The sequence below is a fragment of the Suillus paluster genome (assembly GCF_016628075.1).
Source record: "Suillus paluster strain FC165 chromosome Unknown EDB91scaffold_65, whole genome shotgun sequence".
Taxonomy (NCBI): Eukaryota; Fungi; Basidiomycota; class Agaricomycetes; order Boletales; family Suillaceae; genus Suillus; species Suillus paluster.
Genome location: NW_024537625.1, coordinates 70,020 through 95,150, shown reverse-complemented (window position 1 = coordinate 95,150; position 25,131 = coordinate 70,020). Strand labels below are relative to the sequence as shown.

The following is a 25,131-nucleotide window of genomic DNA, read 5'->3' as shown; positions in this document are numbered from 1 at the left end:
GTTTGGCTGAATTCAAGAAAAACGAAGCTTATAGATACAAATGTTGAACGTAACAAACTAGTCACATCCAGAAGCGAGATGACCGGATCTGTCCCAACTCCCTAGGCTCTCCCCATCGTTAGTGTATCATGGAGTATTGGCGGGCCAACGATACTGACTCACATGTAAGGTGGGTTGGCACCTACAACTAAAGGAACGATAGCCTGAGCCTCATTCGATTGAGTTGACTGTAACGTCCCCTTTCAAATTGTCAAAGCGCGGCGTCCCTACTACTATTTATGAAATGGGTCCCAACATACTTACATGATCTGCAAGGGTAAGAAAGGTCCGACGAAAAAGTCATTCTCTAGACAAACATCAATCGATATTCCATTCGGTGTTCAAGAAACTCACCGCTCGGGGGGCTCACCAGGAGTCCGGAAATCAATTTATGTCCTAAACGCTGAAGCGAGTGCAAACGAGCCCCAATGACGAACAATGTATTACGTAAGAGGAGCTTCGAACTAATCGTCTAGCCCATCAACAAAAGAGCCTGAACCGTATATGTAAATATATGCTGCGGCCTGCCCGAAGCATATATTTATATATATGTCGCAATGTAAGACCTTGTGTACAAGTTGCGCATGTCTTAAAAGCTAAATCACAGCATGCACGCTCATGTAAGCTTCACAAGGCCTTGCCTGCTTCGGGCTCTTTTGTTGGTGACACAGACCGTAACGCACAAACATCGGACACCACGACTTGCAACCAGTATCTTATTCTACAATCGATGGTATTTATACTGACTACTGCTGGGATTTGCAGTGTTGCACACATATGAGTCAAGTACTACTGATACACGAGGACCCAGGATTACTGCAATGAAGTTAGAAAGACCCCATAGCAATCACGTAGGAGAACACCAGTCTTTGCCTAGCTAACTCCAAGTCCCACTCCTTCGCCTTCGCATTCTTCCCCGTCTTTTGCACAACTAGCACACAGGATATAAACACCTTTTCACGTATGAGATCGGCTTCGGGTTCCAAGTCCAGGTGAGCACAGTGCGTTATTCTTCTCCGATCGTACGTCACAGCAAAGTAGGAGGGGTAGAAGCGAGCAATCGCACTTGTACTAGTGCTACCCTTGTATAGCTGTCCGAAGACCATTAAAACTCGTTCCCGTTTATTGCAGATTATAGTGGACCTACAGCAATGCCGCCGTCTTGACATTCCTTCCAGAGGTATGTCTCTCCTCCCTCGCTGAACGACGCCGGACTGAATGATATCGATCAGACCTTATGAACCATCGCCAAAAAATATCAGTGCAACATACAAGGACGAAAACAAAGGCCTCTTAAGCCAGCTGCCAAGGCTCATCGATTTGCTGCCCAACGTGAGTGAATCCGGGAGCACGCCCCTGCGCTGCACTGTTGCCAGTATCCTCTCCTTCTGGCTAAAAATGGTCTTGGGGTTCATTCCTACCAGACCACCCTTGACGGTCCTCACAGAGTATTGTATGTGACTCTGTCCACGCACTGTGGCATTCATCGATTTCATCACATCGCAGTCAAAGTCCAATGTTGTTGATGTACCGAATTCTGGACCAGGTGCAGCGAATTCGGATTCGGAATCGCTGCCAATGAGAGTTACCTGGGAGTCCATGAGTGTGATCAGAATGAGATAGTGATACAAACGCCATAGTACCCTTGCTTTTTAGATGAAAAGCCTGTGCCCAGAGGCGCGGTTGAGTAGGGTAGCTCTCTGGGCAATCATTGATGCTGTTATTTACACAGCCTTCCTAACGTGTAATAGAAAGAGCACGACTGCATCTGGCATAGCATGATGACATTGATGTAGAGTCTGGCAGTTTCCCGCGTTCCTAAAACGTGTCATGGTAGCAACCTGTCAAACTCTATAGTGAACAGCCAAAGTGCTTAGTACTTACTGCTCTGCTTGTAGCTGTTCAGCTCATCACTACCAGAACGAAATAATAAAAGCATGTCGCGGTTCACCCTCGTTCTGCAGATTCCAGTGACTTGACTCACGCAGAATCACGATCCGTGGATATACCCACAGACACAGCTCGTACCCTGAGCTTGCATGCTCTTGGCGTCGACGACAGCCAGATCAGCAGATCAAGGATTGGTTCCTCAATAATGACAGAGAGCACACCAATGAATATTCTCGATGGACGACTTACTCGTCCGATCTTGCAACTGGGGAGATCCGCTGCCAAAGAGACGACAAGATCTATGGATCGAATAGTTGGATGAGTATGATGCCACAGCTTGGAATGAATTAAATGACCTTGGAGGGCACACGCAGAGGAGGGCGAGATGCACGATTACCAGAGAGAGAACAAGATCCACGGACCGGGTGATTAGAGGAGAACGGTGCCATGGTACGACCTCGGGAACGAAACTCGTCATTGTTGACAGGGCCCGATGGAGGATCTATTGAAGTAGTTGCGATTCAGAAGAAATGCTCGCGCGTAGACACGCAGAGGAGCGCGAAGTGCGTAAGACCCAAGAGAGAAAACAAGATCTACAGATCATATAGTTAAAGGAGAACGGTGCGACAGCTTGGAACGTATGACCTGGGCAGCTATAGATTCGCTGTCGGAACGAGACTCGTAAAAGTTGACAGGGTAAAATGAAGGAGCAAACTAGTTACGAAGGAAAGAAACGCTCGCAAACATGCAGAGTATAGCGGAATGCGCGAGAGCCTTACAAGGTTGCGTCTTTAACAGGAGGAGAGAAGACACTAGCAGCTTGCACACGAGAGTAAGGAATCTACATAGATGATGAGGAATGTCACGTGGAATGTCATTCCTCGAATTTATGCAGATCCCATAATCTCACTACACGGCTTGGAATAGGTGTCCATGAAGACCTAGGACGGTGACCAAGGGGAAGAAGTTGGGGGAGGTGTGGTTCCATGCAAGTGAACGATACGGCCCCATGAACATGAACGTTTGAACACCCGCAATATCCTGTGGGATGCATGTGCATGGGACTGCAATCGACAGCACACATCCTCGCACACAATACTGAGAAGAGAAGATAAAGCTCTTCGAAGTGCTGCTTTTATAATGTAAGGTGCGCACGAGCCCGGATGACTTCGCTACGGAAGAAGCACTGGAATGGAGAATCTCCACGTGAGCACTTACAATATTATGGCCTTCTTTTGCCCGTCAACGCGCCGTCGAAGTTCTCGGGCTCACGATCCGCATGAAATTCCATATATATTGTATGAAAGGACTGCGCTCGAGTAGATATCACCCTGCAGGCATTCGTTCAGTCCCTGGCTCCACAAGCAGACTTGCGTACCGGCGAAAGCAAATTACCTATCTTTAGTTGAAATCCCACCCGCACTACACCCTTTCCTTCATACTCGTTCATGCACACTGAGATGACAGCCAACATTAAGAACTTGTTCGAGAATCAAGGGAAGACCTTGTCCGCAGACCACAAGCCGTCCTCCTTCCACTCACGAGATTCTCAGGTGTTATCCCAACGTAAAAGGAGTCACATGCAACAACACAGGCTTATCTGTGCCATGTTATCAGTGAGGTGGCCTTTAATGAAGGTTCTTGAAGGCCCCCTCAAACGTACGTCATTCCGCATACTTAAGTCCCGGCAAAGGATCTCCGTCTCGGGGAAGCGTCTGCCGAGCTTGCGTGTGCTGGACATCGGACCTTTCAAGGAAGAAGGGTCGAAGAAGTGTGATATCTGAAAAATATTTCCTTGTAGGATAAGGTATTATCATCTAAACAATCGAACCGGGTCATCGTTGGCCATGGCCAATGGTGCCTGGATGTTCGAGCCATTCACTAGAGGGGAGTAGATAGGCTTGTCCTCCTCTGCAGCAAGGTTCTACCGAGCAACTTACCACTTGAAGCTGTGTTCTGCCAAATGCTGAGGCGCACGTGTGATATTTTTGCAATGTTATACCGGTACGGGCCTAGAATCGTTATGGCGTTTGATGGGAGAATCCCGTTCTGATGTGTTGGAGCATATATACTATATGTAATTTTTGTGAGTGCTCTGCCAAGCTGATAAGATGCTAGATCGCCATGATGGAGCATAGCCTCGGGGCCGTAAGAAGTACTCGAAGCGAAATACACAAGCGAATTTGAGGTGAGTCGGTTTGAGCAAATAAGAAATGTACACGTTTCGATGATATGGGATGAACAAAAGGCATGAAGAAAACAAAGAAAAGGTTGAAGCTGAATTCGAATTTTGGTTGCTAAATCTTTGTGTTCCGAATTTGGACAAGGGCTTAGGAGGAGGCTGTTGCTTGTGAGAAATGAGTTTGATCACGTTTTTGTTATGTTCATATGTATCTGTCCCTGATCGTGCTAGTTATAAATTCTAGGTCCATAATCGTCTCTTCTCTACCCAGGCGTCCCTCATACTCGTATTATCTCTACTAGTAAACGATATCCCAGCAGTTGCCATGTCTGTACCAACCCACAGTATTCATTCAATCCATGGCACATTCGCAGGCGTATCGTCCTACACTAATCACTCATCGCACGCTGGCGTCGTAATCGAAGGCTCCTCAATTGATAAAATCCCTCCTGGTCTCGCAAGAGTTGCCTGGCGTTCTGCACCTGTATCACTCCCCTCTTCACCAAACACAACTTCTCGTCGGGGCCGGCTCCCATCATTCCCTATAGCCCGTCGTGCACCTCCACCCCCACCAACTCGTGCACTGGCCCCCCAAACCATCTCTTTCCCTTCGGAAGACCCATTTAATGATTCAAATTCATGCATCGTATCCATTCCACAACGACCCATTCCCCAGCGCACGCACCTCGCCTCGCAGTCATACACAGTCAGGCTTCCCGGCTCTAATCATGCTCTCGACACCCTTGTTCGTCAGCGAACCGCACAGCGAGCCGCGCAGGAGCGTGAGACCCGGTGCAGAGTCGTAGCGGGCATATTGCTGAACAGGGTGCATGCCGTGGGGAAGCCTATGCGCCGGATCCCCCAAAGTGCGGAGGTGCCTCGGGCATACAAACGTAGCAGGCTGTCAATGATTACTACTGCAGAGGATGTCTGGTATGTGTATTCGCACCCTTGTGATTATTATTAGCCCTTACATAAAGCCTTAGTTGACAGCGTTCGGCTTTTATTGGATAACTGGGAGGTGGAGGCGCGATATCAATTTTAAGGATATGATGGACATGTTGTATAACAAAATTTAATAATGTACTCGGGCAAATAAAACTATATGCAAGACCAATGCAAAGTCGAAGAGTCGAGTCTAGACTACCCGGTAAGATTCGGAAAACGAAATGATGAACAACCGAATCTAGCCGAATCGAAGCGGTATCAAATATGTCATCAATTCCCAAGCCACCCCATCCAATCAAAATCGCAATAGCACACTGCCTTTGCATGCATCGCAACACGAGTATATGTGGACTTGCTGGGTTCATCAATGCTGTTCTAAGCACTCACGTCGGCCAAGTATCGCTCCCGCTGTCTCATAAATGAAAAAACTTGTGAATTCAACCCTCAATGTCGCGCCCGTGCGCACGGACACAGCTGGCGCCCACCGTGGCAGAATCTGAGCTTCTCTCGGCACACGCTCTCTGACTTGCACTCACAGCTCATACAACGCCCAACTCCCAACTCCAGTGGCGAGCTTCAACTACTAGTCCCCAACATGAACTATTCGCTTGCCATGGACAGCCCGTTTAACACTGCTTTGTTATCCCCAGAAGGTCGAGCTGCGTATCGCATCGATACTTATCTCAGCTCGTTTACTACTACCGTCAAGAAAGTGGCTAATGGGCAGAGTGAAGTCGAGATTGGGAGGGTGGTTTGGCAATCTGGTAGACCTGGGACGGCTGTGGTACATGGGCACGAGATATTCGTCAACAAGAGCAGTTTTTTCAGCTCGTAAGATATTTTTTTCTTGCTTTTAAATCCCGTGTATCTGAGTTTCTCTCTCTCTTCATAGTTCAAGAACATTCACAGCACTAAATGGTCAATCGTATAAATGGACGTTCCATGAAGGCTCGGCATTGGTACGTATCAAGATTCAGCGCCAAGCGCTTTTGAAATTACTAATCTTCGTTCTCAAAGATGGCGAGCAACGACAGCAGACAAGCCCCAGCAGCCACTTACACACCAGCGACCAGATCAAATCCTGGACTACTACATGTAACGCCTCACGGCTTAACCATCACTGGAGACGTTATCTTGAGCTTCGTCTGCGTCGAAGGCGAACGACGACACGCGGTGAGGAAGAGTCTACGATGATGATGTCACGCGGAAGAAATTTCAAACGTTCAACCTCTCGATCGTTTCATGTGATATAATTTTTCATGCTGTGTCTCTTCGTTTATTCATTGGAGGCGGTTGTTGACACAGATATGTACACGTACGAACCATTGTCATTGTCAAGCGCTCTTTTCATATTTCTCATGCTTCATTGATTTGATTTTGAGATTGTACTTTGGTCTGGATACTTTTATACAGTACTAGACATTCACATGTGTCATTTTGATCGGGACCAACGGGTCCTGTTTTACTTCCTGTACGCCCTCGGCGACAATACACATTCCTTCAGATATCGATCATTGAGAGATCGATCTGTCCAATACGGCCCGTACGTGCCATCCCCCTGGTGGATGAACAGTCTTATCATCTGTATCCACTACTTAAGTTAGGTATAGAAGGATTGGTCAACCTAGTACTGAAGCCGCCGGCAGGGAGGTCCGCCTACTAGCGGAATAAACAGCGTGAGCTGATTTCCTACTCCTCTACGCCCGAAGTTCGCGATGGCTTGGAAAAGTCTCTCGTATGCTTAATCAGATACCGACTAAGTATACTTAAGAAAAATCCAATTGAATATATCGTCCATGTCGAAAGCAGGTGATGAAATAACGTTTAGATTCAACTGTCTTCAAAAACACGATCCGCAACCTATCGCGGGGGGACAACAATTTTGTTCAACCTCAAAACTGCTGTTATGACCTTTCATACCTCAAACATACTCCTCGAGTCCGATTATAAAAATACGACTGCAGTTATCTGATAAGTGCGTGTGGACGCCAAAGTTCAAACAAACTCCGCCAAGGCGAGTCAAAGTTAGTCGCGAATTGATCAGGGTCAAGACGTATATAGTCGAAGTCTACTTATACTGATCATTTTTACCGTACATAGTGTGCATACAGGGCCGATGTCTTGGTGCAGGAGTGTGAAATCGGCGATGCGGGATGACTACTTGTTTCTCCAAATCAGGACCAGACAGTGGATGCATCCCAGATACCGCAAGAACCAAGTCTCCCCTAGCCAGACCCAACATACTTATAGAAAGAAAACAGTCACTCCAGTAAAAAAACATGACTATTGGCTACAACAACTTTCGTACGATGTAATGCATGACAATGCCGAGCCACAGAACGAAAGTCAACTGAACCGTCAAAACCAACCTTTGCCAATTCCTCATATATGCCGCATCCAAGGGCAGGCCAATCGTGCCAACCACTACAAGAGAGGTAAAGACAGTTACCCTAAAGAAAATATGTATGAAACCTGATGAAATACCAAAAAGTTAGATTCAAATCCTAATCAAATGGGGTGTACCTACCGTCTAAGAAAACGCCCAGCAGAGAAAGCGCAAACAAGGTGCGTTATGTGGGAGAGAGCGACATAATCGAGGACCTCGCGACGTGACAACTGGAACGGTTTCTGCCTCTAAGCGAATTGTTTGGGTTAGTGATAGCGTGATACAGTGGCTCCGGAAAATTCCTTACCCCCTGGACCAAGTCAGTCTGATTATGCAGTTCGATCATCACGCTGTATAGCAAGAGCAACATGTGGAATAATAACCCCAAGATAGAGCACAGAAGCGACGCGAATATCAACAGGTAGTCATGCGCACTGTAAATATGGTAGAGATACTCACTCACAGGTACCACCAGTGAAAGCATGAGACTCCAAACAAAGATCCACTCTTGCAAGTTGCACTTCCTACGAAAAGGACGAGTCAGTCTTGCAAGACATAATGAGTATTAAAAGTATAGCTTACGAGGTGGAGCCTCCGCCGTTCGCGCTCACGTTTCTTCCAGCTCTCACTACTCCTCTCCCGCCAAAGCTCCTCAAGATTGGGCCCTGCGACAGCGAACCAACAGAGGGCAGTGAAGCAAAGCCGAGTGCGGACCCGGGATGGTGGTTTCCACTCATCTGGCAACAACGATACATGGCGTGCATGGTAGAAGCAAGGGGGGAAGGGTGGGAGGGCTATGGACTGTTGAAGGTGATAATGACACGGCTGGCAGGAGGAGACCGAACGGGCACTTGTAGTTCGCGCACAAATCGATTGAACATCTATAAGAAGTGTTAAGAAGAGCACACATGTGGGTTCTACGTGTTCCACCAGGAAATAAGACTGCGTAGGATGTAAATCAACCAAATGCTGAACCACATAGTCCAACCTGCTGAACACGTCAAGTCCTCTGGCCCATCCCTCGTAAAAGTCGAATTCAAGCGTATGCCGATCGTGAGGACTACCGCAAGGGACGTAAAGGCTTTCGCCCCCAGAACGATCATACAGAGATCTGTTAAAATTCCAACAGATCGCCACCGAAATCAAATCCAAACCGAAGGAGGTGCCTACCGCCCGCGAGACAGGCCAAAGAGTAGGTAAGAAGCAACTGCGCGAAGCGAAGTGCTCCAGGACCGCGTCTCGCCCCAGCTTGGATAGTTTCAGGTCCAGGGCGAATTATTCAGATCAATGACAGCGCTTTACGCTCCGGAAATTTTCTATCCCCTTATCGAAATGTTTATATATTGTAGCGTAGCATGGTATAAACTCCCGCTGGCAAAGTAGTCCCATGACGGACCCAAGGAACGACACGACCATCAGCGACCGATAAAGCACACCGGAAACGAAGTCGAGGTTTTGAACGGGTGATAACAGCAAGCATGCAAGACTCACAACCATAACCAGTCCTTGCTGCGAAAGCGGACATGTCAGTCTTGCAAGACAGAATGGAAATGAACGGTACATTCACGCCCGCTTTGATCCCCACCATCGCGTCGAGCAAGTGCTTGATGTGCTCCTGCCAGCCGTTTTCCTTTCTCGCCTCCTGCCACAATTGTTTGAGATCAGGCTGTCTGAGAGTGAAGCGGCAGACAACGGTGAAGGCATGCCGATCGCGGGGATCTAAAGGAGGTTTCTAATTGTCAGGAATATCCGAGAACGGCTTTTCGCTCTCTCCGTGAGGTGTGGAAGGTGGGACTTCATCGGGTCTTTCGAGATGTCGCTACCCGAATCGAGAGAGGAAAAAATATTGATGAAGCTGTCTGAATCTGTAGTGAACATGTCGAGCTTTAGAAGTGGTCTATGTAGACGGAGAATGATTGAGAGGGAGTCGGTGTGAACAACGGGATACCTACCTCAGCATTATAGATCAACAAGTGTGGTTCGAATGACCAGGCGGGATCGTTTATGTATGGAAGAATGCCTAAGTCAATTGGCATTCAATGTGCCGAGAAGGAATTTACGACTGACAACTAATGGCAGGATATCGTGAGAGGCAGACATACTAATAATTTTGTTATCGTGCAGAGTGCATATACAGGTCTGACTACAGGAGAGTACGAGCGGAAAGTATGTCTCGGCGTCAGCGCAACCAGTGCCAGTGGACTTTGGCAAATTTCATTCCGCTCCTTTAAACCTCTGAGGCACGTCGCTCATTGGTCATGGGCGTCGGTTGTGCCCATGTCGCGTCAGTACTTGTCTGGTGGACCGGCCAGGGTTGCTGTCTAAAGAGGACGAGGAGAGACTAGTTAATGACACAGTGGCACCTAAGAGCGTTACAAGCTGTTACAACCATGTGACGGCGTGTGACAGAGTTGCAGTTGACCCCTATTGACATCGGATGACTGGACATTCTCCGACATTCGAATAATACACCGAAACAATTTGATTCAACATGGATGTGATATAGGATGAGATTTTACACCGGTCAGTCAAGAAACAGAAGAAGTAGCCTTCTTTACGAGTGTGCTACACGCGAAATTGAAAACCCCCTTTAGTGATAGTACTTCCTGCATACTACTTACTATATGCTGGCCTAGTTACTAATTAACAATGTACGAGGGCTAACCAAAAACTCGTTAGTTTTTCTACTTCCGGCGTTGACTGATTTTTTCGCTTTTACAGAGTTCTTAGACATCCACATGTATCATTTTGATCGAGACCAACGGGAATCGTATTTCAACGCCCTGGTCTCTCTCGGCGACAGTGCGCAAACCCTGCTCACTGCTCACTTGTCTGTTCGTTGAGATATCATAATCCGTGCTATTCAATATTATGCCCCTGATCCAACGGTTCAACGCATCTCATGAGCATTCCCGCAGCCGCTTACTATCCACCGCTCGGAACAAAGAGCGTGAGTTGATTTCCTGCATACGCCCTGATTTATTTACTTACTAATAAGGCTACCAGCAGGTACAGAAGAAGGAGAACCATGGTGTAGCGGGCTACTGGAAGAAACACAAGCAGCGCTTCAGCGGCTCCGACGGGACTCGGATTTCACCCAGGACAACATCTTCCGATTCTCCGCTCCGTTCTTCACATTCGCGTGCGTCTTGGCGTCCTTCGCAGCCGCCCTCCGTAGGGATATGATGCCCTCTCCACACGCCATGTCACTCGGTGAGCTGAGTCTGGGGATCCTCATACTAGCTGCGGGAGTCTTGTTGTCTTTGGCTGTTTTGAGAGCTATCATATGGAGCGGAGCACTGGCTATCGATGCATTCCTGCTTATGGAGATCGAGAACATTACGAGTCCGCAAAACGAGCGATCGAAACTCAACCAACGTAGCATCTTGTTCAGTGGATTGTTTTCTTAGGATTCTGAGGAACGATGTTTATATGTACAAAAGCCCAAGAGAACACATACTCAGCAACTACTCTTCTATGCTTGCTAAATGATTTATAATTAATGCGAGTTTATCGCTTCCTGGCTGAACCTCCGATCGAAGCGCTTTCTAAGTCTTGGATGCCTTCCGTCAACTCGGGTGTGGAACACCTTCGCCGGTGTTGGAAAGGCAACCGTCGGGTATCCTCGTCTTCTTCGTTGTATTCAGCAGCGTACATCAGCAGGAGGCAGAGCGCTTGACTCGGGACTAGCGGACTTGGATTGAGTATCGGTTTCCTCTGGTTCAGTGTCTAAACTCTTCTCGGGAATCTAAACCGCATGGCTATCAACAGAGAACTCAAAAAAGTCGGCAGGCTGGAACATACTGGTAGTCGGACGATATACGCCAGTAGTGCGGAGCACGCGGCAAGTGTGAACACAGCGCGGAGACTGATGGCGTATGAGTCTCTTGCTGCGCGTTGCAAGTCCGGCGGCAACTGCCCTACGAGGGTGGTTGAATGCCTGATCTCATCAACAATCTAGATGAGTGATAAGGAAAATATAGTATCATGATAGACCAATTAAAGGGTAACATTTCACCTCTGCTGCGCCATCACCGTGTATTCTCGACCGAAGCTCGCGGTCAAGTTTGAACTGGAATAGCGCCGATGAAATCGCAACACCTCCTACTTGTCCTGTGGCCGAACGATCAACGTGATGACAAAGAAGCTATATAGGCAACTCACCCAAGCCTCGGAAAAGCTGTCCGAAACCAGTGCCAACGGCCATCGAACCCTCTGGGATATTTTACACCGTTAGATTAGAAAACTCAACACAGGAGCCGTGATAACGTACCAGGGAGGTGTGCAAGCAGCGCAACTGATTATTTATGCGCGAAATGGTTAGCACTCCCAAGCACAGCTGGTGATTGGTATCCTACGCACCGAGATTCGTCTGTAAAACGACGGCGTTGCCAAACCCGAGTGGAATCTGATACGGAATTATGATCCATACATGCGGCAATGAATGTAAGGCATCACTCACGATGCTCAGCCATTGTTGCAGTGGCCCGGAGTCCTCCCGCATCAAAGTGATGAGAACCATCCCGATGAATGGGAAGCAACCGAAGATAAGGTTGATAAGTTTATACTTCCCGGTGCGGTGCACCATCCACCTAGCGCTGATGTGAGTCAAAAGCGATACGGCGATGACGCATCTACCCACCCGGCGAACAAGGAGCCGACAGACATGCATATACTATTCGGAAACAGATGCAAGCCTGTCCACAATTAAAGCTGGCATCGAAATAAATTGACGGAGACATACCCGCTGTGGATGCACTTGTGAGAGCCACTGTCTGAAACCACATTGGAAAGAAATACATCACAGAGAAGTTACACAGTGACACGAGGAAGTTGTTTGCTCCAACAAGAACAGGGACCTTCTGTTTCAAGAGAAATGGCGCCATAATGGGCTCTGGCGCAACTAACAACTCTACCAAAATAAAAACTATGAAAAAAATGCCGGCGAGGGCCAGTGGCACGTATACCCATTGGTTAGACCACTAGCGGAGAGTCAACCAATTAGATTTGTCATTTGAATAATCGCTCACAGGAAGATCCTCGTTGTATTTCATACTCAAGAACACCAAGCATGATCCGACCTGAAAGGAGTCAGGAACAATCTACCGATTACAGCATTAACTCACAGAGAGCAAAAGGGTAAAGCTACCGCCATAATCGATTCTCTTCAGAACGTCCTTGGCATTTTTGCTTTTACCCTAAAAATTAAATAAATGAATGAATGAAAAGTTTAAGCTTCCTTCAAAGTGCTTACGGGGGTGACATACTGCAAGTTGTACGTCGTAACAACGAGTGACAATGCAAATAAGGGCATCTGTATCAAGAACGCCCATCTCCAACCAAACCTAAAGTGCATGGTGGGAGGGGGGAAAAAGATAAGGCGTATGCGCTTACCGGTCACTTATGAGACCTCCTATAGGACCTCCTAGACCCATGCCAAGCTAAACATGATAAGTTTTCAGGTCCAAAAAGTGGTGGAACCCAACGTACGCCATTGAACAGACTTTGTACCCCTTGCGCAAGCCCTCTCGACTATAGGTGTTCCTGAGATAACGAGAACGGCAAGGGGAACGGAACAGAACGCACCCGCATGGAATACATATCATTCGTAGTGATTCTGAAGTCATGATGGTCGCTTTTAGTAATGAACTGCGCGGTTTGCCTGATGTTTGGTCTCACGTGCAGGTCGTAAGAATACCACCACCTCCCATGCCAGACAGCTGCCGGAACATGTCAGAAAAGAGGGAAATGAAATCGACGGGGACTTACAAATCGGGCCACAACCAACATCTCCATGTTCTTGGAGAAGCCACAAAATAGAGTTCCCAGCGCTGCAGTACATACAGCCAACTGGTTCGCACCCCGTCTTCCCATGATGTTAGATAACCGTCCATACAAAGGTGTAAAAGTGCAGACAGCAAGCAGGTATCTAAGAGGAAATGTAAAGCGGGATCTTTGGGCGAAGGGAATCGTGTTTACGATGTACCAAGCCAGCTGGCTTCATGTGACTTGTTAAAGTCAGAGGATATGGATGGCAGCACTGTGACAGAACTATCAAATCAATATTCGGATAGATGAAATGAGATGCCGTACAAGTCGCGACTAGGGTTGCTAGAAATGATTCCGGTAAGAGTTACGACATCAGATGAGAAAAAAACAAACTGTTCAAAGACTAACAAAAGTCGGAAAATTCAGAAGAACTGTTTGGATGAAAAGCTCACCGAGAGGAAGGTGGCAGACCACAGACCAACCAAAATTCCGTAGCGCGTCGACCTTGAAATGTCTCGAGGGCCGGGAAGGCGATGTTTGTTGCTTCCATTCACTAACAGCGGATCTCTTTCCGTCATCATTTGGTCAATGGTCGTACGCAGTTGGAGTCAGAAGTCAGAACGCCACGTAGACAATCTAACTAGACTAAATATTGTTCATGAAGGTCTTCTTGCAATCTGAACTTTGTTTCCAACTCGGGGTGGGGCGTTCCGTGGAGCAAAGTTGGAGCGGAACACAATGACGGCATTTCATATTTAGAACAAAAATGGTCACGCGAACAACATAATTAATCACGTGGAATTTCATTGGTCATCATCACTGACAGCGGTCTCTGAGCAAGACAAAAGACGACGACGACGATGAGCACACCGAGATTTGCCCTTTCCGTCCTCGCTAGGACCCCGATATGCATGAGACATGCCGCAGACATTTACATGCGCTTCGGGGCAGTCTCAACACCGATAGCAAGGTTGAGGGCTAGCTCCGCCCTGCGTACGACTCGGTCATTCGTATCCTCCTCTATCGTGCGTGCAGCCCCACCAGCACCCACCCAACTTCCAAAATCCACCGTGTCCATATCCTCTGCGCCAACTTCGGATGAACTACAAGCACAGGAGCTCGATGTGGACATGATACCCCAAGAGGATGTCAAGCTGGAGCTTACAGATCGGGCAGCAGAGGTGTGTCCAGTCCCTTCTCGTCAATCGTAATATTTTCTGAACTGTAATGGAAGCAACTGAAATCTATAGCCACGCGGGAGCACCACTGCAATGCGGGCCTTCGCATTGCAGTGCAATCGGGAGGATGCCACGGCTACCAGTATACAATGGAGCTCGCTTCCGAACGGAACGCAGAAGACTAGTGTGTTAACAGCCTAATTTTTTGTCATTTCTGACTGGTGCCATTAGTCACTTTACACATCCTGCCATATCCCCATCAAATATTTACATTGACGCCGTCTCTCTCGGGCTCATCAACGGCTCTACAATAGATTTTTCTACTGAACTTATAGGGAGCTCGTTTCGGATCGCGGAGAACCCGCAGGCAAAAGGTGGATGCGGCTGTGGGATTAGCTGGGAGATGAAAGATTGAATTTTCATGGGACGGAACTCGGTTACCGAGCAAGGCTATTACAAGCATACACTGGGCGTATTTATATAAACTCATTCCCCTGTACGCCTGCTGCTTCTTTACTGCGTATGTGGCCAGCTGACAGTATTTTCGCAGATATACGTATCACATGACTATGTACTCAGCTCACTCTACGTTGTATACCCCCAAACCTGGGACAAACTTAGAACAAGCGGTGTCAGTCATATTAGCATTGTCTCGGACAATCGGGAGGATCCTAGAATTTAACTGCCATTTACCATAAATCTCGCGATTCTTTCTAACCGCCGCCACGATTCTGGCGCTACATGGGGGCACATAGCCTGTGCGCCCTCGTGCGGCACAGGTCGGAATTCAATGGAAGTCGAAGAACGGGGAAGGCTTTGTCTGACGGATTTCTGACCTATATCACTTGTCCGTACAAGTGTGGGTGATGCACCTCCCAAGATTATCGGCTAAGACCTCTGATAACGTTAGCACTTCCATTCAGTCGAAAATAGACCGAGTGTCCCAGTCTGGCTCTTTCTCAGATGCGGGACAATTGTCAGTTAACGCCATATTTTACAGGAGCAAGTAAGGCGGCCTGGAATCCATCCAGTCGAAAAATAGCATCGCGACTTAGAGGCGTAAGCTTCAGCTGCTCAGCTTGCCTTTTATCATCTGATGCCCATTCTCGGTTGACGACGCGCCGGGGTCGTGGCTCCTCACAATAATAGAAGGGCACTGTCAGTCTGTCCAACACATCCGTTGTCATAACTTACTCTTACACAGTGCACGTGCAATGCCGTTTCCCACGCAAGCCAGAGGCTACAATCGAGGAGTGTGATTCTGAATATCAATCAATGTTGACGGGTCTCATGGGGGCCGGTTAGTCGGTCGACGTATGTCCATTATCCAAAACGACCTATCCGTTCAGGCTATACTCCTGTCAAAGCAAGAGTCAGGGTCGCCCAAAAAGGTACGTAAATCATCTTGTACCTACGTAGTACTCTCTCCATGATACCGGTTCTGACTTCCTGGAACTTCAGTCTCCGCGGCGGTGCAATTAATTTACAGCACTTGCTGTATACACACTGGTAAGGATAATGGTTTTCTGCACAATCATGGTAGCTCACTCCAGATTATCATCACAATCTAGACGGTAGGATCAGTCCTTCAACCAATTCGAAGCAGTCAAAGCAACGGGGACCCCATTAATGGCATTATAGAGTACTCACTGTCACCTCGGCTAGCCGGCAGTTCACGAACGTCCTGAGATACATGTGAATTGGAACATCGAAGGCTAAGTGGGTCATCATTACGGTCTCCAGGATAAGGTTCAACACTTGCAGAGTTCGTGCTAGCTGTCCTTTTATCAATATTGCCCTGTGAGATGAATCTCGTCCTGGTGAAGTTCTTGTAGTCCCTAAATTAAGATGATGCTGGCGGCCGCACATTAACGTCAGTCCCATCAATGCAAAGAAAAATCAACATGCCATGCCCAAATACAGTCTGCCCCGTGCCGTGACTATAAGACACTGATTCAAAGGCCCTGCGTGCACCAATCGATTTAGGATATTTTTAAAGGGGGGAAGCAAAGTGAGACAGAGTGCGGGAACAACATTACTCCACCAGTTGCACACCGGTTGCAACCTTGAAAAAAAATGAATGGGCCCCATATCTTGCCGCTCGACTATCTTGCACTACGAAGATTTTTATTTTTATTGACTCCTGGCTTGATCGACGAACCATGAGGGTCATCCTGTAAGTAAGTCGTCGGCGGACCACCATCCTATTGAGTTAATAAACTGGGCCGAACGTTCCTGGTCCGAGAAACTTTGACTTTGACTAATACCAAATCAATTGATATTCAGTTACAAGATAGTAGAATGGTAGTCGATCCCGATGTTAGGTGATATATACACTAAATAATATGACACATGCAATAATTAACAATAGGACATCCTTAGCTCTAAGAATTAAAGGCGCGAAGTAAACTATTCGCACAGCAATGCGGCGATCAACGGTGTCCAGCCTGTTCGCATCCAGGGCAGAACCTGTTGATGTTGGGCGCTATCATCTCTCGTCAGACACAAGGGCGGAGAATAGTTATAATGAGCTTACAGTATTGCTGAGGGTACTGTCGGCTAATGACAAGACGAGAGATTAGAGTGGTGGTGGTGTCCGAAATGGAAGCGGGGCGGTAGTAAAAAAGTTTCATCGGGATGCGAGTCAGTAATTAGGAGGGTAACCGGATCGTGTGCACGCACTATTGAGAGCAGGTTTGCTTGCAAGTGGGAGGACCGCAAGTGGCGGGGTGATTGGGGCTAGACCTGCATCGGCTACTGTCGCATGTGATCTGCAAAACCTTTTAGACGTCGACTCTATTACTGCCCTGGGATGTCTCACCACTTCGTCAGGCTGACGTAGCAGAGTCCTCGACGTGAGCCTCGTTGCTGAGAGTCATTGTGTGATGCTTACAAGAGTAATGCCATGGCCGCAGCGCAGGTAAACATTGCGAACTCTGAAGAGAGGGTCAGTAAAACTGTGGCGGGGATTCTGCTCCTGCACGTACTGTCTCAAGCAGCACATTGTTGGTAGTAGTTAGAAGTAGAGAAGTTGGTGAAATGATGAGTGCTGTAGAAATGTTCTAGTTGATGGTGGGTGATACTTGACGAAGAGTTGTCTGCCCTTTTATCTGTCTCCCAATAGGCTATGTGGTATACACGGCAATGAAATGAACGCAGCATGTTTGCTCAGGGTGCTAATGCGGATGGTGATTTGAATTTGGTGGCCATCTGTGCACAAAGAGAACAGGTTGCCCAGCCTCCCAAAACGAGAGGTGTTGCCGTGCGTCATCTGATAGCGTTTTCGCAGGACCTGTTCTCGAGAACGACTAATCCTATGAGGAACAAGGTCCAGACGGGCACTTTGAACCCGGGAATCAACTCCAGATTCGGACACCTGCGGCATGAAGTAAAGCTGGTGACCTCATTATATAAGGATAGATTGCATACTGTCAATACCTGAAGAAAGTTAAACTACCTGATTTGCGGGAATGGCTACCCTGGTATAAACATTAAAGACAAAGCCTGAGCAGCAAATTGTGAATTTGGAATATCTCGTACTGTCTGCCTATTAGCGACCCTCTGTTGCCGTTATTCAAGACGCCAATGTCCCCCTGCATTAATCTGTAACGGGACCGCAGATTTGAATAGATGCTGAAAAAAAAGCGTCACATAAACCTATGAATCGTTTCCTGGCAGGTTGTCCAGGGTTGTCCACCGGTTGCCGACCGGAGGTGTTTGTTGCTTTACGCCAATCTTCTGTTGCTTCATATGATCTGACCAGACTCTGTGACAATTGAACTTTGGCGACTGGCGCTTCAAGGCGATTGATTGCGAGAAGGTTGTGTTGCTAGCTCTGCTGACTCATCCGAGTCGGTTCGAATCTTTTCATGTTGATTCCGTGGACTTGGGCGTCTCGTTGGCGTCTCGTCTTTGTTCCGTGCTTCCGTTGACACGGGAAACCCCAGGTCAGTATGACGAGATCAGGACCGCCTGTCGTGATATCCCCATCGTCAACCTTGAAGGAGAAGAAGAGGAAAGTTTTCTATGAACACGGCAAGGTAGGGCGCTCATTCTGACACAGTTCTTGCATATTCGATCGTCTGCCAAAATTATCTCATGAAAGTCTTTACGGCTAGGATTCTGTGGAGCTAGCGGTCTCAATCGGCAAGACACAGGAGGATAAAGCGTTGCTTAAGGCTGAGAAACACCATCAACCACAGGTGGGTCGATCACGTTCGCAGCCTGTAAATTCCCCGATACATCCCTCCCTCATCATAAATCATCACGATTCCTAGGCTGGTCAGCCCCGATCCAAGCGTACACATCAGAAAAGCAGGACAAAAAAGAAATTGGTAAATCATCAGAGACTGCGCGTGGAGTGCAATTATTTTTTAATCGGTTTCTAGGAGGAGGTGAAAGCTACTATTGTGAGCCAGCGGGCTCGGCTGAAAAGGGAGAAAGTAAAAATGCGCAAGGAGCGCCCGGAGCGCGCGGTCTATCAAAAGTCAAGCCCGTCAAGTAACGCACAGGACCGCGCCCCCCGCAAGAGGGTATCCTTTGCTTAGGCTTTGACGTGTATTTTACATTTTTATCGATCAATCAGGTGCAGTGACAACATTTGATCATCAGCCCGGAATGTCTCGCCGTCGCCGCTCGGGCATTTTGGGTTGGTACTGCGGATAAAGACCATCCCCGGCGTGTTGCTGGTGCCATCAAGTAACCGATGTCGTTCAAGTCCGCTGTGTCGTTTACATGACCTCTTCAGTCACGGTGTTCAGCACCGGCATATTTATCACAACCGGTCATCTTCAGTTGGTAAACATAGATGCCGCCTTTAGTTAAACTCAGTGGGTATCTAAGTTCGAGTGGGATACAGCAAGGATACAGGGGACATTACTAGGTTATGGAAGAACCCGAGATCCTACCGAGCGTCAACGTCGACTGTAGTTAGACTGTGTCATACAACCTTGTTCCCAGCTGAGTACATCCCCGTCGAGAATGGCCTTCAGAACTCTATTCTGGTATATGCCTGTCACTGGAACCGAGAGGAAATGCTTTAAAACCCTGAATTTACCCACGGCGTGTTAAAAATTAGATATTTGAGCTCGATTTGAGCTTCGAGGGAGAAGCGGGTATGGGCACCTATGGGCACATGAAGGTATATTTGCCATCAGGTACAAATCCTGTCGCCAATCGTAGTCTAATTACCTTGCAAACTGTTATCTCTTGGTGGTGGAGAGTTACAGAAACCTACCGCACAACTCAGGCACCTACACACCAATGTCACGCTGTCACTGTCAGTGTTCGTTCCATTCTCTTGGGAGAAATTCGAACTCAGAGTAACAAATGCGCGGAGAGCATCTAGGGCCTGGTCGATGATCAGCGAGTTATCTCATGAACAACGAGCTCCGGTCAGACAGACAGGCTATGCCAGGGTTCAATGCGAGGAATCGCGGTGTCGCGGAAGTCGTATGGATGTACTCATCGGACTCGTCAATTACATCTACACGCCACCAAGGGTGCAGATGAAATCCGGATAACATACATGTGGGCGAGTGTAGGCTGAGATGCAGTCGCAGAACTTGCATTGATCGGGGCGCCACAGTGGCGGCGGCGACGACGAGTTAATTGCAACCTTGAACAATTGCTCCAGGACAAATAAACATGAGCATCGATTTCACGTTTCACCGCTGACGGACGGACCTGTTTCAGCATAATGAGGCGGTAAGGTGGAAACGTGTGAGAACTGCGAGGCTCACAAATTATTATTGTACAATGAACCATAGCATGTGTTGTGTGGCGCTGTCCACAAACATCATAGAAGAATTACAAGACAACGCTGGTGATGCAAGCAGACTTGCGTGAGTATGTAGGGCGGTGCAAGGCATGCTCACCCTGAGAAGTGACTCACGAGCAGATATGTAGTACTTGCCTGTGCTGATGGATCGATCCTTGCATAATGACTATAGTAGTGGGACTTGTGGACAGAGGGGTAGTTCATATTTCAAAGTCCGCTGGACCAGTGGACAACATTTCGATCTAATTGCTTGGTTCGCCTTGCACTTGCCTTGCTTCTTGCTGAAACACAACGAGGAAACGAGAGGAGGAAACGCTGACGGGTAAAACCTACAGGGGAAAGTCAGTTTAGTCCCCTTCTAAATGATTCGACTCTAGTCGCATTCATTGGTTCGTGATAATTTCACTGGATTTGAATCAGTCTCGCTAACATTAATCAGAACACTCAGAAACTTTGACAGTGCTTTATTCGAGATTTGAACGACTCGCAATGTCGCTTTATACACCAGTATTCCCGCCATCTCTCGAACGCAGGTCTGCAGGGCGCAAGGCCGCGCTGTCATCCAATAAACCCAACCAACTGTCTGCTACCGAGATACTACGCGACATTCATCTTTTTCTTGCCACCAAACCTGAGGTATTTGCACCCTCCTCAAGACCCAGCTCACCCTCGTTCGACTCAAACGTTGGAAAACTGAAACAATCTGTCCTCGAGGCAATCGACGCCGCAAGAGGAGACACAGGGGACGGGAAATGGAAACAGGTTAGCGAGAAGTTGAAGATGGGGTGTGTCAGGGGACGATATCGCATGACTGGATTAAACCAACGCTGGAATCCAGCTGAGGACGCGGAGTTGATACTACCAGATGACGAAGAAACATGGTTGAAGCTGGAGAAAGATAGGTCAGAGGCGAGGAGACTCAAAGAGAATGCCAAGTATTCTCGTCATCCCGATTGTACGTTTATTACAGCAGTCACACCATTCCGCGGATCCGATCTTGCTGACATTCAGTGCTAGTGGAAATTATTCAAGCGCCAGACACTGTCTCACCCAAGACCCTGCAGAATGTTAAGGAAAAGGTAGCCAAGTGGCAAGCGACGATCTCCACACCTGAAGCCGCATCGGGTGCCGATAACACTGTAACCGTTACTTCAGTACTCAGGGGTGCCTCCAAGTCGGGGGTGAAACGAACGACATCGCTGAAAGATAAAAGCCAAATTTCGTCGCTTGGTTTCCCTGTCGTAAAGCGCAACGTTGCAAACGCGACTGGTAAGAAGGGCAAGGGACGCCCCGATGGAGATGCTTCACCTAATTTTCGGGCCCACGGAGATCCAGAAGGTGGCCATACTCCCGGCGGCTCCAAATCACCAGCGGCACCCAGCGGTGGTTTGCCAGAAAAAGCTAGCTTCAGGACCCCGCTGAGGTCCTTGCACGCTCCCGATGGGGATTTACCCAAGATCACTGACTTTCCGGAAACGGTGAGTGCAACAGTTAGGTATCTTTCTTATCGAACTCATCAGCCCCTGTTTTACGTCCCCTTAGCCGTATCTTCCTCCATCCTTCCCATCGCAGCTTGAAACCTCGACCCCACAACCGCGACGTGGCGCTGCGGTGCCTATCCGGGCTAAGCCTCCGCCGATTTACCCTGTATGTGTAACATCGTCTCTTCCACACCTGTCAACTCCCAGAGATGGCAATCCACATCATCCCGGCGAAGATCAGCACATTGTTGACACATCTTCTTCGCCCCCTCTGCATTCTGATGGACGACAAGTACACAAACGCCCTCTATCTCCGTCCTCTATGCATGACGCAGTGTCTTCCACTACGAAGAAACGACGGGTAAGGTCTCCCACTCCAGCCTGTTGCCCTCGAGCAACGACGCCACCGGCAAATGTGCCAGAGGTGAAGAAGCGCACATTTATGCCAGCCCCTGAGGGTGGACTTCCTACTCTCACTGAGTTGCTGGCAACTTCCCCTCGACCGAAGACACGCCAGAGACCTCCTTTGGAAAATATACTTCGTGCCGAGAGCGAACCTTCGCCCCATGCGGTCAAAGACAATCCTTCGCCTGCGAAGTCTTACTTCTCGACTCCAGGTTCGGGACCATCCGATTCCCCTGCTTCCAATCACAACCTTCTCCTTCACTCACCTGTTAGCCCCATGCGGTCATTTGCTCAGAATCCCAATGTATTTCTTCCTCAGTTTACCTCCACACAAGCTGGGGGTTCGCGTCACGCCGGGAGTAGTGGCATCTTCGGCGTGGGCTATAGTTCCCAGTTTGATGTGGAAAGACATGTTGACCGTGTCAGCGAATTGTTAGAGAAGGATGTCGATTTTGGTGGATGGCTGCGCGATGTGCCGTCAGTGGAAGAGCCGGAAGCTGGCCAGGACCAATGATTAACACACTATATGCAATACCCGCGAACGTGCAAACTGCTGACTAGTTATACTCCACTCGTGTATTTTAGTCACGACTAGTTGCTTTACTGGGAATAAAAACTTCAAGAAGAGTTTGGACCGTAGAAGGCAAGTTGAAGGGAAGAATGCGCCCATCAATGCCTTGAGGCAGCTGAGATAATGAACTTCTAAATTGGGGACGCGTCTTGATCACGTGTGTGTGCTATTTGTTCGATAACAGCGCGTGTTCAAGGACCCAACCACGACCACGACCGGGACAGCCACAGAGCTTGTCCTCGTCGACGCCCACGATGAGCAGGCGAGACTCTCGCCTTTCTCTTAATGTCCGTCAGAACGACGCTCTCAATGAATTCGAAAACTGTATGTTATTTATGTATCCCTGGGCTCAACTAACGTCTGTGGCATTCAGTTAAGAAGAAATTCCTGCTTGCCAATAAGCATATCACCAAGTATGTTATCATGTTAAGTTTAATCTCATACAGAAGCAGCTCACTATACGACCCCAGACTTAACTCAACCCTCAGCGTCCGCATCGAGGAGCTTAACGCTCAAATATCCACCCTATACGTCGAGAACCTCCGACTACGAGCATCCGAGATTGCACTCACGGCACAACTGAAGAAAGAGCAGGAAAAGTCTAGGAAAATAATGGCTGGGGCTGAAGCTGCAGTGAGTATTCCACACGAGGACCCACCTGCCCTTCGCTGAGATCCAGCTAGACTGCTAATTTGGTCAAACATCTGACTTTTTTGCGGCAGTCATTTGGTATTGCACCCGGGGTGGCTTCTCCTCCTAAAGAAGCCAAGCAAGCACCCAGAGCTCGTCGACCACTCGTGGATTCCAATGCGTCGCCACAAATGCCTAAGCTTTCGCGCGCGCCCAACGTCCCAGGCATATACGAAGAAGAAGAAGTCGCGTCTTCCCCGGAAGGAGACGAAGAAGAGGCAGAGCGCATACCTAGTCCTACAATTCGGCGAAAAGTCAAGTCAAGACTAGCAGCATCCCGCCTCCCATTACCCGCCCGAGTTTCCTCGCCTCCGCCACTACCAACGCCACCGCAAGCTCCGCCAGAGGAACGAGGGCCATCGAGCAAGAGGAAAGCGGGGAGGAGAGAGAGCGGGCTTCTCAATGTAAGTACGGATGGTGGGGATAGGATTATACCGCCGAGAGCTGCTAGCCCCGCTTTCGGGTCTCCTGCTCGTAGGGAGGCTGGTCTGGCTGAAGACGATGAGGAACAAGAGATTGTCAGGAAATCGAGACTACCACCTGCCCAGGATGAGGACTACGTTCCAACAGCAAAGAAAGAGAGGGAGAAAAAGATGAAGCAGGTTGAACGAGAGATACCATCAGAAGAGGGTGAGGCTGCCGCTTCCTCACGAGTGCGGGAGAGGAAACGACGGAGACACGAGGACTACTCGGGCCTTAAGGATGTCACAAACTCACCGAGAAGCCGTGCCATGCTACCACCGTTAGACACTAATGCATCAGGTACGGCGCACGTTCAGGCAATGCGAAACGCGCGTGCACGCGTGCCATCGTGTCTTCTCTGACTGATCGATTTGCAGATCGGGATCGACAGCACACGCCTGATACAGATGGAACAACGCCCATATCCGCAGTCGCGTCGCTGGCCACGACCCGGAGCTTCTTGTCCACGCCAGCAACTACTCCTGCTACGACGACATCTCAGATCTCGCAGTTGCCTACACCTCGAGCATCTTCTAGCCCGGTCCCTCCGCCATGTGCTTCTACTTCTGAACTAGAAGCATCTGCGGTAGGGCGCGAACGTCGCACACGGAAAAGTGTTAACTACACTGAGCCAAAGCTCAACACGTGAGTCCCTCCCTTGCACGTGTGCGTTATGACTGACGAGTCGACCATTAGGAAAATGCGAAAACCTGACGCTCCACCCACGCAGCCCACAGCCGCTGCAGCGCTCAAGAAGAGGTCGTCAACAACTAGTGTTCAAGATGAGGATCCCGAGCGCAGACCGTCCTTGGAGGGCTTTTCACAGTCCAAGACTTCCATCCCTGATTCTCGCTCTTCGTCAGGCACATCAAGTTCATCCTCAGCTGCCGCCCCCGCCGTCGTGAAGAGGAAGAAGTCTCGCCCTTACGTTGAAGTAGACGACGACGAAAGTGAGGGCGCCCAAGCTGATGCTGAATACGGAAACATCAATGGTTGGGTCAATGTCGAAGGACGTCGACGGAGCGTACAGCACAGTGCTGCCCGTCGTGCACTTGAAGCTGATGACGGCAGACGGCATAGCTTGGCCGTGTGATTCTGTCCTGATAGTGGTGCTGTATGACCTGAATCGCTTGGTTCCATATGGCATCCGTCCCCGTAGGATTATTTTAAGTATACTATTCATCATGACCGTATGAAACGCTATCGAGACAAACAAGCAGGTGTGCCACTATCATACAAATACCACATATTTCCCTTGTAATTATGCGTTCAAGACCTAACCTTGTCTTCCATATTCTGAGTGGTATACCGCTGGGAGTTTGCAGCCCAGATCAGTGAGAACCGTGACAGT

The 25,131-nt window shown here is 48.6% G+C and overlaps 11 protein-coding genes across 11 annotated transcripts; 7 read left to right on the top strand and 4 right to left on the bottom strand.

Annotated features, from left to right (window-relative positions):
- Nucleotides 1–935: 935 nt before the first annotated feature.
- EDB91DRAFT_1028421 (uncharacterized protein) lies at nt 936–1,640 on the bottom strand (the record flags this gene model as incomplete). The annotated part of the gene is made up of 3 exons (XM_041312675.1): nt 936–1,130; nt 1,187–1,253; nt 1,312–1,640. Coding segments are annotated over 3 exons (591 nt in total), but the record flags the coding sequence as incomplete, so codon positions are not given.
- A 2,604-nt stretch (nt 1,641–4,244) lies between these two features.
- Nucleotides 4,245–5,341, top strand: EDB91DRAFT_1155053 (uncharacterized protein). The gene is made up of 2 exons (XM_041319583.1): nt 4,245–5,044; nt 5,098–5,341. The coding sequence occupies exons 1-2, from the start codon at nt 4,437–4,439 to the stop codon at nt 5,099–5,101; spliced, it is 612 nt and encodes a 203-aa protein (XP_041173406.1). The 5' UTR covers nt 4,245–4,436; the 3' UTR covers nt 5,102–5,341.
- Nucleotides 5,342–5,382: 41 nt separating this feature from the next.
- Nucleotides 5,383–6,286, top strand: EDB91DRAFT_1155052 (uncharacterized protein). The gene is made up of 3 exons (XM_041319582.1): nt 5,383–5,890; nt 5,952–6,018; nt 6,077–6,286. Exons 1-3 carry the CDS (start codon nt 5,655–5,657, stop codon nt 6,251–6,253), a joined length of 480 nt encoding a protein of 159 aa, XP_041173405.1. The 5' UTR covers nt 5,383–5,654; the 3' UTR covers nt 6,254–6,286.
- Nucleotides 6,287–6,948: 662 nt separating this feature from the next.
- Nucleotides 6,949–7,350, bottom strand: EDB91DRAFT_1155046 (uncharacterized protein). The gene has a single exon (XM_041319581.1). The coding sequence runs from the start codon at nt 7,338–7,340 to the stop codon at nt 7,128–7,130; it is 213 nt and encodes a 70-aa protein (XP_041173404.1). The 5' UTR covers nt 7,341–7,350; the 3' UTR covers nt 6,949–7,127.
- Nucleotides 7,351–7,424: 74 nt separating this feature from the next.
- Nucleotides 7,425–8,310, bottom strand: EDB91DRAFT_730877 (uncharacterized protein). The gene is made up of 4 exons (XM_041328225.1): nt 8,028–8,310; nt 7,753–7,969; nt 7,587–7,693; nt 7,425–7,531 (listed from the first exon to the last, which is right to left on the bottom strand). The coding sequence occupies exons 1-4, from the start codon at nt 8,207–8,209 to the stop codon at nt 7,510–7,512; spliced, it is 528 nt and encodes a 175-aa protein (XP_041173403.1). The 5' UTR covers nt 8,210–8,310; the 3' UTR covers nt 7,425–7,509.
- A 2,006-nt stretch (nt 8,311–10,316) lies between these two features.
- EDB91DRAFT_1349430 (uncharacterized protein) lies at nt 10,317–11,040 on the top strand (the record flags this gene model as incomplete). Its single annotated transcript, XM_041326019.1, has 2 exons — nt 10,317–10,395; nt 10,455–11,040. The coding sequence occupies 2 exons, from the start codon at nt 10,317–10,319 to the stop codon at nt 10,853–10,855; spliced, it is 480 nt and encodes a 159-aa protein (XP_041173402.1). The 3' UTR covers nt 10,856–11,040.
- On the bottom strand, nt 10,956–13,792 carry EDB91DRAFT_1058864 (major facilitator superfamily domain-containing protein; the record flags this gene model as incomplete). The annotated part of the gene is made up of 19 exons (XM_041314192.1): nt 10,956–11,160; nt 11,215–11,402; nt 11,464–11,558; nt 11,610–11,660; nt 11,719–11,742; nt 11,808–11,853; nt 11,908–12,037; nt 12,088–12,142; nt 12,190–12,427; nt 12,476–12,526; nt 12,572–12,643; nt 12,700–12,790; nt 12,840–12,886; nt 12,936–12,977; nt 13,032–13,062; nt 13,125–13,165; nt 13,215–13,374; nt 13,425–13,496; nt 13,647–13,792. The coding sequence occupies 19 exons, from the start codon at nt 13,790–13,792 to the stop codon at nt 10,956–10,958; spliced, it is 1,785 nt and encodes a 594-aa protein (XP_041173401.1).
- A 357-nt stretch (nt 13,793–14,149) lies between these two features.
- Nucleotides 14,150–14,807, top strand: EDB91DRAFT_1058897 (uncharacterized protein; the record flags this gene model as incomplete). Its single annotated transcript, XM_041314196.1, has 3 exons — nt 14,150–14,395; nt 14,449–14,576; nt 14,624–14,807. The coding sequence occupies 3 exons, from the start codon at nt 14,150–14,152 to the stop codon at nt 14,805–14,807; spliced, it is 558 nt and encodes a 185-aa protein (XP_041173400.1).
- Nucleotides 14,808–18,345: 3,538 nt separating this feature from the next.
- On the top strand, nt 18,346–18,939 carry EDB91DRAFT_1252267 (uncharacterized protein; the record flags this gene model as incomplete). The annotated part of the gene is made up of 4 exons (XM_041323486.1): nt 18,346–18,432; nt 18,511–18,594; nt 18,670–18,726; nt 18,781–18,939. The coding sequence occupies 4 exons, from the start codon at nt 18,346–18,348 to the stop codon at nt 18,937–18,939; spliced, it is 387 nt and encodes a 128-aa protein (XP_041173399.1).
- A 1,467-nt stretch (nt 18,940–20,406) lies between these two features.
- On the top strand, nt 20,407–22,764 carry EDB91DRAFT_1154995 (uncharacterized protein). The gene is made up of 4 exons (XM_041319580.1): nt 20,407–20,560; nt 20,611–21,126; nt 21,189–21,649; nt 21,714–22,764. Exons 2-4 carry the CDS (start codon nt 20,661–20,663, stop codon nt 22,569–22,571), a joined length of 1,785 nt encoding a protein of 594 aa, XP_041173398.1. The 5' UTR covers nt 20,407–20,560; nt 20,611–20,660; the 3' UTR covers nt 22,572–22,764.
- A 62-nt stretch (nt 22,765–22,826) lies between these two features.
- On the top strand, nt 22,827–25,092 carry EDB91DRAFT_730277 (uncharacterized protein). The gene is made up of 6 exons (XM_041328222.1): nt 22,827–22,952; nt 23,002–23,041; nt 23,099–23,261; nt 23,312–24,080; nt 24,158–24,425; nt 24,477–25,092. The coding sequence occupies exons 1-6, from the start codon at nt 22,883–22,885 to the stop codon at nt 24,871–24,873; spliced, it is 1,707 nt and encodes a 568-aa protein (XP_041173397.1). The 5' UTR covers nt 22,827–22,882; the 3' UTR covers nt 24,874–25,092.
- Nucleotides 25,093–25,131: the final 39 nt, after the last annotated feature.

What these genes read in the sequence shown, in the direction of transcription:
- EDB91DRAFT_1155046 (XM_041319581.1), bottom strand. Translation starts at nt 7,340, where the DNA reads ATGTTTTTTTACTGGAGTGACTGTTTTCTTTCTATAAGTATGTTGGGT.
- EDB91DRAFT_730877 (XM_041328225.1), bottom strand. Translation starts at nt 8,209, where the DNA reads ATGCACGCCATGTATCGTTGTTGCCAGATGAGTGGAAACCACCATCCC. An exon ending in AACGGCGGAGGCTCCACCTC is followed by an intron (nt 7,970 to 8,027) that starts GTAAGCTATACT and finishes TCCTTTTCGTAG; the next exon opens with GAAGTGCAACTTGCAAGAGT. An exon ending in AGACTGACTTGGTCCAGGGG is followed by an intron (nt 7,694 to 7,752) that starts GTAAGGAATTTT and finishes CAATTCGCTTAG; the next exon opens with AGGCAGAAACCGTTCCAGTT.
- EDB91DRAFT_1155052 (XM_041319582.1), top strand. Translation starts at nt 5,655, where the DNA reads ATGAACTATTCGCTTGCCATGGACAGCCCGTTTAACACTGCTTTGTTA. An exon ending in AAGAGCAGTTTTTTCAGCTC is followed by an intron (nt 5,891 to 5,951) that starts GTAAGATATTTT and finishes CTCTCTTCATAG; the next exon opens with TTCAAGAACATTCACAGCAC. An exon ending in TCCATGAAGGCTCGGCATTG is followed by an intron (nt 6,019 to 6,076) that starts GTACGTATCAAG and finishes TCGTTCTCAAAG; the next exon opens with ATGGCGAGCAACGACAGCAG.
- EDB91DRAFT_1155053 (XM_041319583.1), top strand. Translation starts at nt 4,437, where the DNA reads ATGTCTGTACCAACCCACAGTATTCATTCAATCCATGGCACATTCGCA.
- EDB91DRAFT_1154995 (XM_041319580.1), top strand. Translation starts at nt 20,661, where the DNA reads ATGTCGCTTTATACACCAGTATTCCCGCCATCTCTCGAACGCAGGTCT. An exon ending in GTATTCTCGTCATCCCGATT is followed by an intron (nt 21,127 to 21,188) that starts GTACGTTTATTA and finishes ATTCAGTGCTAG; the next exon opens with TGGAAATTATTCAAGCGCCA. An exon ending in TCACTGACTTTCCGGAAACG is followed by an intron (nt 21,650 to 21,713) that starts GTGAGTGCAACA and finishes ACGTCCCCTTAG; the next exon opens with CCGTATCTTCCTCCATCCTT.
- EDB91DRAFT_730277 (XM_041328222.1), top strand. Translation starts at nt 22,883, where the DNA reads ATGAGCAGGCGAGACTCTCGCCTTTCTCTTAATGTCCGTCAGAACGAC. An exon ending in TCTCAATGAATTCGAAAACT is followed by an intron (nt 22,953 to 23,001) that starts GTATGTTATTTA and finishes TGTGGCATTCAG; the next exon opens with TTAAGAAGAAATTCCTGCTT. An exon ending in TGGCTGGGGCTGAAGCTGCA is followed by an intron (nt 23,262 to 23,311) that starts GTGAGTATTCCA and finishes AGATCCAGCTAG; the next exon opens with ACTGCTAATTTGGTCAAACA.